Source organism: Canis lupus, chromosome 11 (genome assembly GCF_048164855.1).
Source record: "Canis lupus baileyi chromosome 11, mCanLup2.hap1, whole genome shotgun sequence".
NCBI lineage: Eukaryota > Metazoa > Chordata > Mammalia > Carnivora > Canidae > Canis > Canis lupus.
Window position 1 is genome coordinate 30,269,297 of NC_132848.1, and position 15,309 is coordinate 30,284,605.

The following is a 15,309-nucleotide window of genomic DNA, read 5'->3' on the forward strand; positions in this document are numbered from 1 at the left end:
CCTGTTGAATTTTCATTGAGTGGATGTTTTCCAGTGGGTTGTTGTGGGTTTTATTGCTTATGGAAGAGGATGCCTCAACTGATTTCATTGGGACCATGGCCCTGCCAATGCCTTTATTTTGGTGGACAGGGCAAGCTGGAATGAGGCCCTATGCCAGGCCCCTTCTATATATAAATGACCCCTAATTGACGCTCATTGATGGGAATTTTACTCCGTTTCCTTTCTTTCCTCAAAAGATACGGTCTTTCAGAGTCTGGACCTTTGAGATGAAAGGGTTTATTTTAATCTGAGACCGAGTGTACAGACAGACAGAATGCAAGCCAAGCCAAGTGGGTCCGTAGATTCGAACCAGGAAGTCTGTTCCATGTTCCCAGGCTTTCCTGGTCCTAATCTCCTCTGAGGGCTTCTTACCAAGTGGCCCTCCCTGCTCCAGGGACACCATAGGCTCAGGGGACAGTGTTGTAGACTCTGTAGTCATCCTTCTGGGTGATGTGCAGCTTCCAAGGGAAGAGGTGCTTCTGGGAGGGGAGACCTTGGGCCTGCTTCACCATGAGCGCCACGTCCTCGTCTGACAGCAGCCGCACCAGATCCCCCTGAGCATCCCGGTAATTCAGGGCGATGTCTTCCCTCTGGAACTCCCGCCTGGGCGGGAAAGATCAGGGTTAATAGAAGGTCCAGGGGCCTCGGGCCTAAGCCTAAGGGATACAGGGAAAGGGGGCTGAGGGCTTTGAGAGCCAGGAGCTAAGAATCAGAAGAGATCAGAGCTTGACACAGACCTTATCATCTGTGTGGTCCAACCTCCCACTGTAGAGATGGAGAAACTGAGACAGGGGAGAAGAGGCTTCCACAACAAATTAGTGGCACAGCCTGAAGTGCTCTGTGTATAAATGTGCAGAGTTAAGAACCATCGTGGGGAAGAGGAGTGGGTTTGGCCAGGCACAAGCCACAGAGGATAGAGCCCCCGAGAGCTATTATCTGTGTGAAGGCTGGGGGAGAACTCTATAAGGATTGGGACCATCTGATGCGGGGTGCACGTGACTGGTGACAGTAAAAACTGATACAACCGTTCTATAGGTAACTTGACAAATGGGGTGGGAAGCCTAACAGACTTGCAAACACCTTGATTTCAAAATTCCACTTCTAGAAACTCATCCTGAGGGAAAATTGGGCAAGTCACCAAATATGAGAAGCACAGCATTATTCCTGGTAGTAAGAAAGTGGAGGATAATCTAAATGGCCAAGAAGAGGTGACTACATCGACTATGGTGCATCCCCGGCATGATACCATGCAGCGAGCTGTCGTCATAATTATGGGGTGGGGGTGGAGGTGTGCACTCAAGAAATCTAGATGTGCATCTAGTAATGAGAGGAGAAATATTATGTATATACATTTCACTTCTTTATACCTTTCTGTGATTTCTGACATTTTTTTAATGATGAAAAGGAATTACTTTCATAGTCAGGAATAGAACAATTCCATTCTGTGTGAATAAGCTGGATCTTGGGAGGTGGTGGTTCTCTGATGGCACAGGACCCAAGTCCAAGGTTTTTAGCTAGGAAGACCCTAGCTCTGGCTGCAAATCCACACTCGCAAGCTGTGTGACCTCATCCAAGCCCCTGTATGTCGCTCTGCAGACCCCCACTCATCTCCGTCATGGGGAGCTGGTGTCTGCCCCGCGGGGCCAGGCTGGGGGTAAAGCAGAGGCAAAACACCTCGCACCTCCATGCACTGTGTTCCTTCCTCTGTTTGCTCCCCCAGGGGGCTGGCCCACCACCTCCACCCCCTGCCATCTCCCACCTCTCACCTCATGAGCTGCATCAGGTCCTTGAACAGAGGGGTGCTGCTGAGCTCTTCCTCCACCGCGATGTCCCTAGGGGACAACGGGCAGTGGTGAGGGGGCATCAGGCTGGAAGGGGACCCGGGAACAATAAGGGCAGGATCACAATGGACCTTGTCACCGAGGTAAGGCTTATCTATAGGGCAGTGTGAGCCACTGCAGGCTTTTAGTCGAGTGAGGGGAGACCTACTTTGGGTCTCAGAGCCCAGAGTGGGATGTAGGGGGTGGGATGGGGGTGGGGGCACAAACTTGGTGGTGCTGATGGTGTCTTCGTAGTAGTAGCAGCGCAGCCAGTTGGTGGGGTCTTCCTCCTCCGGGAAGTCCTTGAGGATCTTCACGAACGACTGTGGGAAGATGCCCGTGGCTCCCCGGACAGTGCCCTGAGGAAGAAAGAAGGAGCTGCCCTCTCGGTGGGAGGAGAGGCAGCAGGGCTGAACCACTCCCCTCACCCAGGCCCCCTTATGATGATGCAGACAAGGTCGTATGCAGAGGTAGGAGAAAAAGTGACCAAGGTCGCCATCCTGTTCACCCCAAGAAGACTTATATTTCCATTCTAGAATACGTCAAGATCTCTTTATCTGGAAAGCTCATTTCATCTAATTCAGTCATTCATTCACAGACTTCATGAGTCCCGGGCACAGGACAGGCTCTGGGACTCAGAATGGATGGCAGTCCTTGCCCTTCCGCTTGCAGCTGTGTTATAATGGGTGACGCAGGGAAGCAGGTGAACTTCATGCTGAGCCAATGGCCGGAGGCATTAAGGAGGAACACATATGGGGGACAGAGATGACATGGTGGCTCCCTTCACTCATTCATTCATTCATTCATTCATTCATTCATTCATTCTACGGACACCACAGAGCACCTGCTCTAGCCCCAATGGCCAGAAATCTCTCTCCAGCCCAGGCCAAGCCCAGCCACTGCCTGTGCTTTGCCCACATGTCCTCTTAATCCTAACAACCCTAGAGAAGACATATTATCCACATCCCATTTTGCAGACCCGTAAACTGAGGTCCAAAGTAATCCCCTCATCTTCCCCTAAAGCTGAGGCCAGAAGTTGGCCAACCTTCTCACACAGAGAGCTTTTCAGAAAATAGGAAGGTAGCAAGCATTTCCTATTTCTGGAGCATTTCCCAGCAATACCCGACAGCTGTAAGAGCCTTAGTGTCCCGGGACCTCTGGGTGGCTCAGTGGTTGAGGGTCTGCCTTCAGCTCAGATCGTGATCCCGAGTCCTGGGATCGAGTCCCACATCGGGCTCCATGCGGGGAGCCTGTTCTCCCTCTGCCTGTGTCTCTGCCTCTTTCTCTGTGTTTGTCATGAATAAATAAATAAAATCTAAAAAAAAAAAAAAAAGAGCCTTAGTGTCCCAGGACAAGTCAGTGAGACAGATGGTCCTGCGGCTCTCGAGCCCCTGGCCACCAGGGACCCTCCTCTCCCCTCGAGTCCCCCTGGGGCTGTCCCCCATCTCCTTCAGACACCTCTTGCCTCAGAAGCCTCAACAAAAATGGAATTTTGTGTAGGAACAGCAGGACCCGATCCAAACCGCTGGAACCAGAGCCAGGACCTCCCATCTCCACTCACTGAGTTAGTATGAGTCCCTGTAGGGGCCACAAACCAGGTGTGCATGGAGACAAAGCAAGGATCAAGACAGGCCTCTTATCTGACCTTCCCAGCAGATGGATGCATCTAAGCCCTCTATGGGCCAAGCCCCGCATAGCTGCGCCTGGGTCAGCCCTCCCAGGATGGCTATGAAGAAACTGCCAGCTATCTCCGTTTACGGAAAAGGAAACCACAGGGTTGAGCAAAGTTCCCAGAGACGCAAAGCTAGTTGAAAACAAGTAGGAAATGACACCAGACAGGCCGACTCCAGAGCTCAAGGTCGGCATCACTATCTTGTCTCACTGCCTTCAAGTTAAGGGACATCATCCCAGGTGACACACCAGTGCGTCTTGGCTGCGGGTGATTTTGCGCCCCCCTCCCCCGCCAGCCAAATGTCTGCAGATGTTTGATTATCAACTGCAGGGGTGCTACTGGCATCTAGTGAGCAGAGCCCGAGGTTGTGGCTAACCCCCCTACAATGCACAGGATGGCCCCACACCAAGAATCATCTGGCCCCAAATGTCAACAGTGCCGTGGCTAAGAAACCCCGAGATAGACCAAGATATTAAATTCAGTAGATTAACCGACTTGCCTAAAGCAACTGTTTGTTGGGGTCAGAACCAAAGGGAAGTGTGGTCTCCAGAATCTTCTGCCCCATTCACACAACTGCCTCCCCATGGCTGTATTCCTCGGCTGCCCCCACCCAGCAGCTCTGATTCCCAGGACCGTCTGCAGATGGCATCTCTTCCCTGAGCCAGTCCCCACCCCTGCCCCCCTCTGGTCTCCTGCCACAACCAGACGCAAAACAACCTCACCTCCAACTTACCTCCAACCTCACCTGCATCCTCACCTGCACCTTCACCTCCAACTTCACCCCCATTCACACACCAACCTCATCCCCATCCTCACCTCCAACCTCACCCCCATCATCACCCCTAACCTCACCTCCAACTTCACCCCCAACCTCACCTCCAACCTTACTCCCATCCTCACCAACCTTACCCCATCGTCACCCAACCTCATCTCCAACCTCACCTGCATACTCATCTGCATCTTCACCTCCAACATCACCTTCAACCTCACCCCCGACCTCACCCCAACCTCATCCTCATCCTTACCTCCAACATCACCTCCAACATCACCTCTAACCTTACCCCCGTCCTCACCTCCAGCCAGTCTTTATTGATCCGACTGAGAAGGATGATCACATCTCCAGCTTTGAAATTCAGCTCCAGTTTGCTGTTGCCAGTGAAGTCAAACAAGGCCTGGGAGAAGAGTGGAGTAGGGCAGGAGGGAGGAAGCATCCACTGAATTCCTACTAAAGTGCTTTGCATACTTCAGCGTCCCAGTTAACAGCTGAGGACACTGGCCCAGGAAACATGACCGACTTGTCTGAGGCCACGCCATTTGTTAGTGGGGAAGCCTGGATTAGAACCCAGGTCTCGGGGATCCCTGGGTGGCTCAGCAGTTTAGCGTCTGCCTTTGGCCCAGGGCGCGATCCTGGAGTCCCGGGATCGAGTCCCACGTCGGGCTCCCAGCATGGAGCCTGCTTCTCCCTCTGCCTGTGTCTCTGCCTCTCTCTCTCTCTATGTCTATCATAAATTAAATAAATCTTAAAAAAAAAAAAAAAAAGAAAAGAACCCAGGTCTCTCTGACTCCAGAATGGTGCTCCTTTCAGACCTGGTGGGATGAACACAGAGAGGCAAGGATGCAAACTCCCTGGGCCGATCCCCTTCCTCAGTACCCCAAGCCTTGGCGCAGGCTCCAGTGCTCCCATAAGCCCAGGGCGCTGACCACACTGTCTCTGCATGGGTGTCTCCAGGGAGCTGGGAGCTCCTTAAGGACAGGACCTGGTTCGAGTCATGTCTGATGCTTCAGTCCCCTCAGTGGGGCTGGCCTGGAGGAGGCCAGGAAGGCTTGCTGAACGGATGGTGGATAGCTGTGTTCCCCCTGCCTCTGAGTACAGCCTCCTGTACAGCCCCACATTGCCTCCTGTCAGCTGGGACCCCTTGAGACTGAGGCTGAGGCCCCTCCTCCCTGCAGCACCCAGTCCCAATCTTAGGCACACAGAGGGCGCCTGGCAGGAGAGCACAGTGGTGCAGGGTGGAGCCCAGAGGTGGGGTGGGAGGCCTGGCTCGCCGGGGGTACCTCTGCTCGTGGAGCTGCCATGCGGTCAAAGATGGCATCTTGGGGGGACTCGTTCTTGCTGTGGAGAGAGAAGGGAGGCCTATCAGTCCTCCCGGCCCCTCAGAGCCAGGCTCCCTGCTTCTGTGCCCAGAGAAGCCCCTCTTCAGGGGCAGGAGAGGATGTTAAAAATGCAGCTATGATTGCTCGTCTGGGCCATCATACTTACTCCCTGTTCCCATTGCCCCTGGGAGAGGGACTATATCCCCCTCTGTGGACCAGGAGGGACCGTATCCCTCCTCCACTTAGCGAGGAGGGGGGAGGAATATACACATCTGCTTAGCACCCTAGCTTATCAACCCTTTCACATCTGCTCTTCCTTCTACTCCTCACACCCAACCTCTAGTCTTTCCACCAAGAAAATGGGCTGGAGAAGCACTCTGCATCAGGGCTCCAGGCACAGGGCTGCCTCTTGGCTCAGCTGGAATTGAGACCCTGCCTACCTGTATGTCCCGGGGACATGGCCAGGCATGGAGAGGACACACTAAGGTACTAGCCTCAGGAAGGAGGGAGGATCTGGGAGGGAGGCCGGGGCTCAGGAGCACTGTCCCTGGAACTCTTAGCAGCAGTAGCCCGGCCTTGGGAAGCCTAGCCCTATTTCAGTGGTTTGGGTTTTCTGTGATTGGAAAGACCCTTAGGAAGGAGCTGGGTGGGAGTAGTGGGCTCTTTAGAATCTGAGAGGAAGCAGCAGCATCTTCGGAGGCCAGTGTGACACACCAGGAGTCACAGCCAGCCCCATGGAACTGCAACTGAGGCTGGGCACAGGGCATCCCAGGAGATACTCTGGGAGCATCTGCGGAGAGAGCAGCTCCTCCTTTCCTCCCCCTCAGCTCTCTCCAGGCACCCCAAGGCCTGAGGTACCCCCAGTGGGTGCTGTGCCACCAAATATCCCCATCAGTGGCCCAGCCCCTGTCCTCCATCCTCATCGTCACACACATCAGAAGGCACCCACCTTCTATCCCTCCAGGCCCTGTGCTTGGTTTTCCAAGCTCATCTAACAAGCAGAACCTCCTGGGGTGTTCAGGGATCGAAGTGATCTCTAGGAAAAGAAGCGTCTTTGCAGGGGCGGAGGACATCTGGGACAGAGCACCTGGTTAGGGACACCTGGCATGTGGCCCACGGAAGCACAGGGGCTGGTCACTTACACCTTCCGGGTGCGCGGCCGGAGCCGGCGCAGCGCCTGGGGCACCTGCTCTGAGTCATAGGGTGACTGGTAGAAGAAGATCCGGACGTCCTCGTCCATCAGCACCCAGATGGGCAGGCTGAGGAGGCTCTGCATTTGGGAGAGGAGGCAGGAGCGGGGTGGTCAACAGAAAGGTCTGGACATCCTGACCCATCTGCTCCATTCCCATGTCCCATGCTGGTCCCTCCCTCTCTCTCTCGTAATAAAGCTCTCTGCCTGATCACAGACGCAAGACAGTATTTCTCTTCACACAAGAGAGGCAACATCTCATGAGCTTTCCCCCGGGTGCGAGGTCAGGAGGGGACCAACCGGCTTGAGAACACTTCGTTTGGAAAAGACCTAAAGGCCTCCAGACGTAACACTGATGGTGACGGCAGGTAAAGTGACGTGGTGGTGACTATGCAGGCACCGCACTGAGTACCACCCCATGTGACCTCACTCCGTCTCACAATAACCTCAAAGTTGGTGTGAGAGAGGTTAGGGGACCTGCCCGAGGCCACCTGGCCCAGCAGGTAACAGAGCTGGGCCACCTAGAGCCATCTGTCACCAGGGCCCATCCCCCAGTGAACAATGAGACAATAGTAGGAGGAAGGATACTTCAAATAACTCAAATCAACAACAGTTGGTGGCATTACAGCCTAAAAAATGCTTTCTGATTGATACCTTATCTCATGTCACAGTTGGGGAAACTGAGGCTCAAAAGGGCAAAGTACCTGACCTGCTTGGCAGAGCTAAGAAGCAGTGGAGTAGGGACCCTCACTCAGTGTGATGCTGGTTACTCCCACCACAGGGCAAAGATCCGCAGACCGTGAGGATGCAGAGTAGCCGGGCCCCCGCAGGGTCATCCCCCCCAGCTGCACAGCACAAAGGTCCCCAGGGGTGCCGTGTTGCCTTTGGGTGCTATGGCTCCAGAGGCACCCAGACCCCCCTCCCCTTGGAGAATCCCACGGAGGCGGCAGGACGGGGAGGGGCCCAGAGGTCCAACTCGGAGGAACTGGGAATACAGAGCCTGGAAAGGACAGGGCTGATATATGGGGAGGGTGGGGAGACGGCCCATAGATGGGCTTCAGGGGACGGACCCTGAGCCAGTGGGTGGCCTTGGGCAAGCGTAATTAAGGGGGGGATGACAATAGTGTCTGCCTTGCGGAATGGCGTGAGGCTTAAAGGAGCGATACGTGCACAGCATTTAGAACACTCCGGGCATCTAGCGGGGCCCCTGCGGAGTTGGGATCATCCGCCGTCGCTGTCACTTTCATTACAACGTAGCGTGGGGGTGAAATCTGGCCCTGGAGTCACAGAGCCACGAGTTCAAGTCTCCGCCCTCCTGTCTAGCCGCTCTGTGACATGGAGTGGGCGGCCCCACCTCTCCGTACCTCCACGTCCCCTTGTGAAGAACGATAACAGTATCTAACTCACAAGGTATTGACGGAAATAAATAAGCCTATTTGTTTATCCGACAAACGTATAGCAAGAGGCTCCTGGCTGCCGGTCCAAGCACCCCACACCATTCCAGGCAGCTGCAGGCGTCTTCATCACATGACCCATATTCTCCTGAGGACAGTGGTGAGACCAGTGAGTGGAAGCTACAGGGAATCGGGTCTTTCTAATCGCCATGCAACAGGGTGCGGACAGGGAAGAGTGGTGGTGAGTTCCCCGTCCCCGAATGTTTCAAGCATGGGCTGGGGTTAGCCAGAGCACAGAGGCCTGCAGTGATTGAGTCCTGGGCTTTGAGGAACCGAATCAGACAGAGAGGCAGAGGTGGGATCCTCCAGGCTGCTGGTGGCTGAGCCCCGGGTGGGACGAAGTGCTCAAGCTCTACAGCCTCATCCCTCTCTGTGGAGCTCCCCCCTCCCCTGGCCCTGCAGGAGGGGACAGGAGCCTCCAGCCGCCCTGGAGCAGCCATCACAGTGCACCCCCCCCAACCCCTCCGCAGCCTAGGGGCTTCCCACTGTCCCTCCTGTGGGCTCAGAGCAGGATTCCTGAACCGACCACTCCCCTCCTGCTGCTCATTCCACCAGGGGTTAGCATCTCTCACGTTCTGGAAGCTCCCAACATCACTCCCCTCCCATGAGACCAGAGAGCAGAGCACACTGCCCCATTTCATAGGTTAGGAAACCAAGGCCGAGAGAGCATGAGCAACTTGCCTCAAGTCACCCAAATAGTCAATGTCAGAGCAAAGACTGAAGACTCCTAGCTCTGTGCCCTTCAGCCAGGAGAGTAGAAGAGGAGGGGGAGCCCTCACTGGCTGTTAGGGTGCCTCTGTGCTATGGGGAGAGCTTCCTTCTCCAGTTTCTTAAGGTTGCCACCAAGCCATGGCTTGGATGCCTTTGGTGACAGGGTGGTCACCACCTCATGAGGACCACTGGCCCTTTCTTATATGGTCCTGATTGGTAGAAGGCTTTTCCTGACCAGCCTGGTCTCTGCCTTCAGGGTGCCTCTTTCTTTGTGCTCCCATCTCCTGGGGATGCAGACAGTTTACAGGTCGGGAAATACCCAAGGGCACCCGGGCAAGGCCCACGAATGCAACCAAATCATCCCATGCATTGGCAAGGGAGGGCCTTTCTCCAGTTGGTATAAAGGCCCTGCGTGAGAGAGCTGGGGCCCTGGCCCGTCATGCCCCTGTTACATAGGTCACAGCTTTGTGATTTTGTGACCCACTTGTCAGAGTCCCCGCAGGGCAGATATCAGATCCTGTTTACCTCAGCATCAGAACACCCGGCACAGACAGCAGACTTGTCGATTCAGAGTGTGGTTCCTTGAGCCTTCTCCACTGCTTCCACACCACCCCCAACAGCCCCGACATCCTGTTTCCCTCCTCAATCTCTTTAAGGATTGAAGATGGGAGCCATCAGAGCAGGAGAACGGGCCCCCAGGCCAGGCTCATGGATGGCACATGGGCTGCTTCCCCCTCCAGACCCTGCCAGGGGCCCTCCCAGGGGTCCTCCCAGGCGCCAGGGTGACACGGCCCCACTGTTACCTTCATGTAGGCATTGAGGGCAGGTATCCGCATCTCCGCGATCTCCTGTTTCACACCCACATAGACTTTGGCTGCAGAAATGCAAAGAGCTGCCCTGGGAGCCTGGCCCAAGACCATGGTCTCTGGGCTCCAAGCCACCCACCTGGGCCAGGAATCTTCCCTGCTGGCTCCGCAGGGCTGAGGGGCCACTCCGGCCACCCCACCTTTCAACTTGCATTCTCTCAATTGTCCTGTCACCAGGGGATATTTTTCTTGTCATATTTATTTATTGCCCATATCTCTACACACACACACACACACACTCAGGATTCTTGGCTCCAAGAGAAAAGGAGCTTTGCCTTGCTCACAGCTATATCCCACACCTAGGATGGGGGTCCTCATCCCCAGCTGCACATGTAAGTCACCTGGGCAGCATTTAAAAATCTCATTGTATAGGACCCAGAATAATTAAATCAGAATCTCTGGGGGTGGGACTCGGGCATCAGAATTCTTTCAACCTCAAGGTACTTCTAATATGCCCCCCGAGGTTAGGAACCAAGGCCCTAGAAAAATGCCCCAATCCATCAATATTTGTTGAGTAGATGGATGCATCATTGCTCAAAAGCAAGGCAGTGTGTTCGGGGGTGGGGGTGGGGGGACAAAAGGAAACAGATGATGGCTGACCCACGACAAATGTCGTCCCCAGGAGCCTTAGGTGGGGGCCTTGGTAGAACCGTCCATCCAAAGCACCCCCACCAGAAGACAAATGCCTGGCTCCTGTTGTCTGTGAGATGGGCAGGGGCTGGTGCCCGGCAGGGGTAGGAGGGCAGTGTCTGAGGTCTAGGGGAGGGAGGCATTTGGGACCAACAGCCACAAGAGAGCCGTTAAGATCAGAGGTCAGATTATCTGGTAGTGGGGAGGGTATTGGGAGGGAGGAGAAAGCGGAGGATGGCACTGTTGAGGAGGCCCAAGAACCTTCCAAGGAGCACAGAGAGGGCCGAGAGGGAGGAAGAGAACCCGGAGGAGGTCCCAGAGAGCTTCCCAGAGGAAGAAGCAGGACAGTGAAGGTGAGGCCGGGCTGTGCCCACAGAAGTCCAAGTTAACAACAGGTCAGGGGTCACCTCCCCAGGGGGAGCGCAGTGGGGGGCAGTGGGAGCTGAAACCAAGCTGGCGGGTGAGCAGGGGATGGAGGGGGAAGGGGAACAGTGAGTGAGATTTTGAGGGCCTTTGGGGCCCAAGGGGGCTGCAGCAGGAACACCTCCTTGTGGCACATGCTTGTTCAAAGACAGGAGGACTGAGGCGGTGGGAGAGCCTGGCAGAGTCAATAAATAAGGAGAAGGCAAGTGTACAAGGAGGCGGAGGAGAGGCCATCAGGAGAAAGCCAGGGGGAGGGAGGCAAAGGCCCAATGGGAGACTAAGAGCAGGAAGGTCCCCTGTCCCCTGCAGCCCGCAAACAGGGAAGGGGCAGGTGCAAGCGCAAGTGGCTCGGGAGGAGGACAAGAGAAGCCAGGAGCTCCTGGGGGACAGCTTCAGCGCCTCCGTGGGGCTGCTTGCAGGCCTCAGTGGGAACAGAGAGAGAGCAAGCCAGAGGTAGGGTGTGGAGCTTACAGAAGGAAAGGACAGGAGGTGTCTCTGCTGTGTGTGGCAAGGGTACCTGTATGCGGCCTGCAGGGTGTGGGGGCACCCCGAGACTACCCCGTGTACCCGGCACCCCACGCTCCTGCAGGGCTCATGAGTGCAGGTGGTGAGGAGCTACAGACCTGGGCCGACCCGAGGTGCATGTTTGGGCTGAGCTGGGAGAGAGGCCAGGAGGCAAGGGGTGAGGGGACTGTCCAGTGCCCACGGTGTCACAGCAGACCAGGGAAGGGAGGGGCATGGGGAACTGCCCAAGCTGGGTCGGCTCTAGACAGGGCCGGAGGGGGTGCTGGAGACCAGTCGGCGTGGTGAACGAGGGATGGACGGCCAAAACGAGTGGCCGTCACCATCACTGGTCCCCCGTGACCAGGAGGTCAAGGGCTGCAAGGCTAGAGGAGGCAGCCTGTGACAGCCAGAAGGGGCCACAGACTAACTGGTTGGCATGGAGGCAGACATGGAGTGACCACCAGGGCAGGAGAGCCAAAGGGAGAGGCCTGGGGTGTGGGGGCACGCAGCTCTGTCGAGGGGCAGGGCGCCCAGCTCCCCGGGCCGTGGACTCCCCACCTGGGAGCGTGGGCAGGCTGCAGGTGAAGGGGTTGCTCTTGTTCTCCGGCCCAAACCGCTCCTCCAGCTTGCTCTGCAAGGCGTGGAACTGGCGGTAGCGGCGGTAGATGAGGTACTTGGATCCCCCTTTGGTCTTCACCTCGATGACGAAAACCTAAGGAGGACACAGGCCAGGGTATAGGGAGGCCAGGGACCGATGAGGGTGCGGGGGGTCAAAGGTCCTAGGATTAGAGCAGCCGTTCTCCGCCTCGGTTCTCCCCTGGGGGCCAGGCACTGCCCTGGGGTGGGGGCTGACCTGGGCCGTGCCCAGCAGCTCCCCTGGGCTCGGTCCACCGAGGCCAGCTTCAGCCCTGTCCCCCAAGGCCAGCTGCACCCCTGCCCCCCCGGCCAGCTGCACCCCCGCCCCCCAAGCCTGCTGCACTCCCACTAAGCTGGAATCATCAAATGTGTCCCAAGATGTTTACTCCCAAATAACCCCTGGAGGCTGAAATCGCCCCATTTGAGAACCACTGGGATGGACGGTAAGGGGGTAAGAGAGCTGGAGGTTCAGAGGTCAGAAGCCAAGGTCAGGGGTGTGTCTTACAAAATAGCTGGTGAAGCCCCTCTTCTCCTCGATGTCGGCGATGTTGGCCGAGATGGCGATGTTGTCGGGAAGCTGTTCAAAGTCGCTGAGGGAGGCGGGAGGGAAAGAAAGCCCGGTTACCACCTGACGGGCGCGCTGGGCAAAAGGGTGCAGGCGTGCACCAAGGGTGCGGCCGGCATTCCTTGGTCAACACCCCTTAGGTGCCAGGCCAGGACACGGGCCAGACCCTGAGAGTGAAGGCCCTGGAGATGGGGCCGTATGGCAGCAGCCGTGTTACAGTCCAGAAAATGGCTTGGTGGCTGCGTTGTCATCCGGGAGCAGCGCGTCAGGGAACGTCCTCTGTGTCACACCCTGGCCAGGGCCCTGGGTCACAAAGTTAGCAGGTGCCCCACAGAGAGAATGGTTCATTGTGCCCAGGCCGGGGACGTCCTTGCAGAGGAGGCGGCGTTTGAACCGAGTCTACAAGGTCGAAGGGGAATCCACCAAGCAGGCCCGAGGGGGCGGGAGGGAGGCCTTCCAGGCAGTGGGAACAGCATGTGCTGGGGTTTCAGGGTGTGAGGAGTGGGCTCGGGTCTAGTGTGACTGGAGTTAGTGGGGATCAGAGACTGAAAGGCTGGGGGCAGGCTGAGGAGGGTCTCCAGTGCTGAGCTAAGTAACTCCCGTGGGCAGCCGGGAGCCTAGGCTTCAGAAGAGAGTAAAAATAGTGCGATCCCGGGGTGCCTGGGGGAGCTCAGTCGGTTAAGCATCTGCTCATGGCTCAGGTCATGATCCCGGGGTCCTGGGATCCAGTCCCACATCGGGCTCCCTGCTCTGCATGGAGCCTGCTTCTCCCTCTACCTCTGCCCCTGCCTGCTCCTACTCTCTCTTTGTCTCTCAAATAAGTAAATAAAATGTTTAAAAAAAAAAAAAAGAAGAAGAACAAAACAACAATAGGATCGCAGCTTTAGGAGGCCAGCCCAGGCAGCTGTGTGGAAGGGAACACAGAGACCAAAGGGGCAGAGAAGCATTGCGAGGCCCCAGAGGGGTATAGCCGAAAGATGGGGGGGTGGGGGGCGGCGAGCCAGGCAGCAGGGACAGGAGACAACAGACGTGGGGACACAACCCTTGGTGGACACTGTTTCACTGTGGTGTCCCCTGCTTCTTCCTGCTAATCAAGCTCCATGTTCTCCAGGTGGCAATGTGCCTGGCCTCAAGGTGATAGGCCGTGATGGGTCTGAACCAAACCTAATCATCTCGGTTCTATTTCCCAGCCTCCCCTGCAGCTATAGGACCAGCCATGTGCCCAGTCCAGGCCGATGAGACCTAAGAGGAATTCTGGTGCAGGGCCCTCTCCAGGAGCGTTTATTTTCCTGATCCAGAGGGCCAGACAGGCCAGCAGGGTTTCCTCTCCTTCCCCCTTCTGCCTACCTTGAAAGCAGGTGTGCCATCCGGACCCACAGCAGCCATATTGCACCCATGAGGCAAAAGACATGAGGAAGACCAAAGGAATCTCTGGGATTCTGGTCCTGGGTTCGCTGGCCTACGTCTGGACTTCTTGTTATATGGAAAAAAAAAATGAGCCCACTTGTTTAAACTCTGTGGGTTCCTCTGTGCCTTGCAGCCTTATACATTTCCAAGAGGCATGCTACTGGTTTGTGAGTCATCCCTGAATGACGGCCAGCAGGGTTTGGGGACTGTTTGGATATGGAGGTGAAAGGAAGGGTAGTGTCAAGAGTGACACCTACATGTCACCCACATTCTGACCAGGATGGGTGGGCAGGAAGTAGAGCTGATGGACAGAGCACCCTAATGTAAGGCCCTTGGGAGCTGGGGTCGAGGTCTGGCCAGATCTCGTGTGGCTCTAGAGCTCAGTCCGGGGCAGCGGGGTGAGGGGCTGGGGGTGGATCCCCGCTAGAGGTAACCATGTGCCTGTGACTTGTGGTAAAGACCTCGGCCCCCCGCCCCCTGACCCAAAGAGCAATTTGCGAGCAGAGGGGGCTGAGAGGGACAGGTGGAGGACGACGAGAAAACACAGCCAAGGAGACAGAGAAAGAGCAGCCAGGGGTGCGGAGCCCCAGGCAGCTGGGGGGCGGGGGGGTGCTGCCTGGAGCCGCACAAGCAGTCCCCCAGGCCTGGGCTGCGTGTGACCTCGGGCTAACCTCAGGCCGCTGGCGGCTGCCACTGGCAGGAGTGACTCAGGGTGGCAGTGGCCGGCAGAGGAAATCCCCATAGCTTCCCGAGCAGCTTGGTGGCCGCTGGCAGCCTCCCCACTCGCTTTCCCCACATGCCCCCGTGGCAACACCCTTGGGAGAAGCTTCCTCCTCCCCTCTCTCCCCGGAGGCTCTGCACCTCGTGGGTATTTCATCTGCAATAGGATGAGCGGGGAGCAGCCAGGAAGGAACCAGGCATAGTAACAGCCCCGGGCAGGGAATTGGCCAAATTGGGTAAGAACCCCCCTTCACGGTTTCCTGAGTGTGCGCTGGGCAGCAGATGCTCTTCTGGCACCTTTTTTACAGACAGGGAAACCGAGGCACAGAGCGGTTACAGAACCTGCCCAAGTACATCGAGAAGCTGGGATTCGAGCCTAAGCAGAATTTTACTGCCAAACACGGCCACACAGCTCTTAGTCTGTTGCCCCAACAACTCACTGAATGCACGTAAATAAATCCCAACACCTCCCGCAGCCCCAGGGAATCTGGAGTAATAGTAATAATAATAATAATAATAATAATAATAATAATAGCAGCAGCAACCCTTGTTAGCACCTAGGGTAGCTCACACACTGTT

The 15,309-nt window shown here is 56.3% G+C and overlaps 1 protein-coding gene across 2 annotated transcripts in view; it reads right to left on the bottom strand.

The window, feature by feature from the left end:
* Positions 1 to 260: 260 nt before the first annotated feature.
* The window catches only part of NCF4 (neutrophil cytosolic factor 4), a 74,564-nt gene continuing 59,515 nt past the window's right edge, over positions 261 to 15,309 (bottom strand). For both annotated transcript variants that reach the window (XM_072844095.1, XM_072844094.1), the window contains 9 exons: positions 12,544 to 12,628; positions 11,961 to 12,114; positions 9,783 to 9,853; positions 6,768 to 6,895; positions 5,587 to 5,644; positions 4,605 to 4,703; positions 2,088 to 2,218; positions 1,806 to 1,871; positions 261 to 642 (listed from right to left, as the gene is read on the bottom strand). In XM_072844095.1, the coding sequence (XP_072700196.1) occupies positions 447 to 642; positions 1,806 to 1,871; positions 2,088 to 2,218; positions 4,605 to 4,703; positions 5,587 to 5,644; positions 6,768 to 6,895; positions 9,783 to 9,853; positions 11,961 to 12,114; positions 12,544 to 12,628 (988 nt within the window). In that variant the 3' untranslated portion in view covers positions 261 to 446. The remainder of the gene's footprint in view (positions 643 to 1,805; positions 1,872 to 2,087; positions 2,219 to 4,604; positions 4,704 to 5,586; positions 5,645 to 6,767; positions 6,896 to 9,782; positions 9,854 to 11,960; positions 12,115 to 12,543; positions 12,629 to 15,309) is intronic.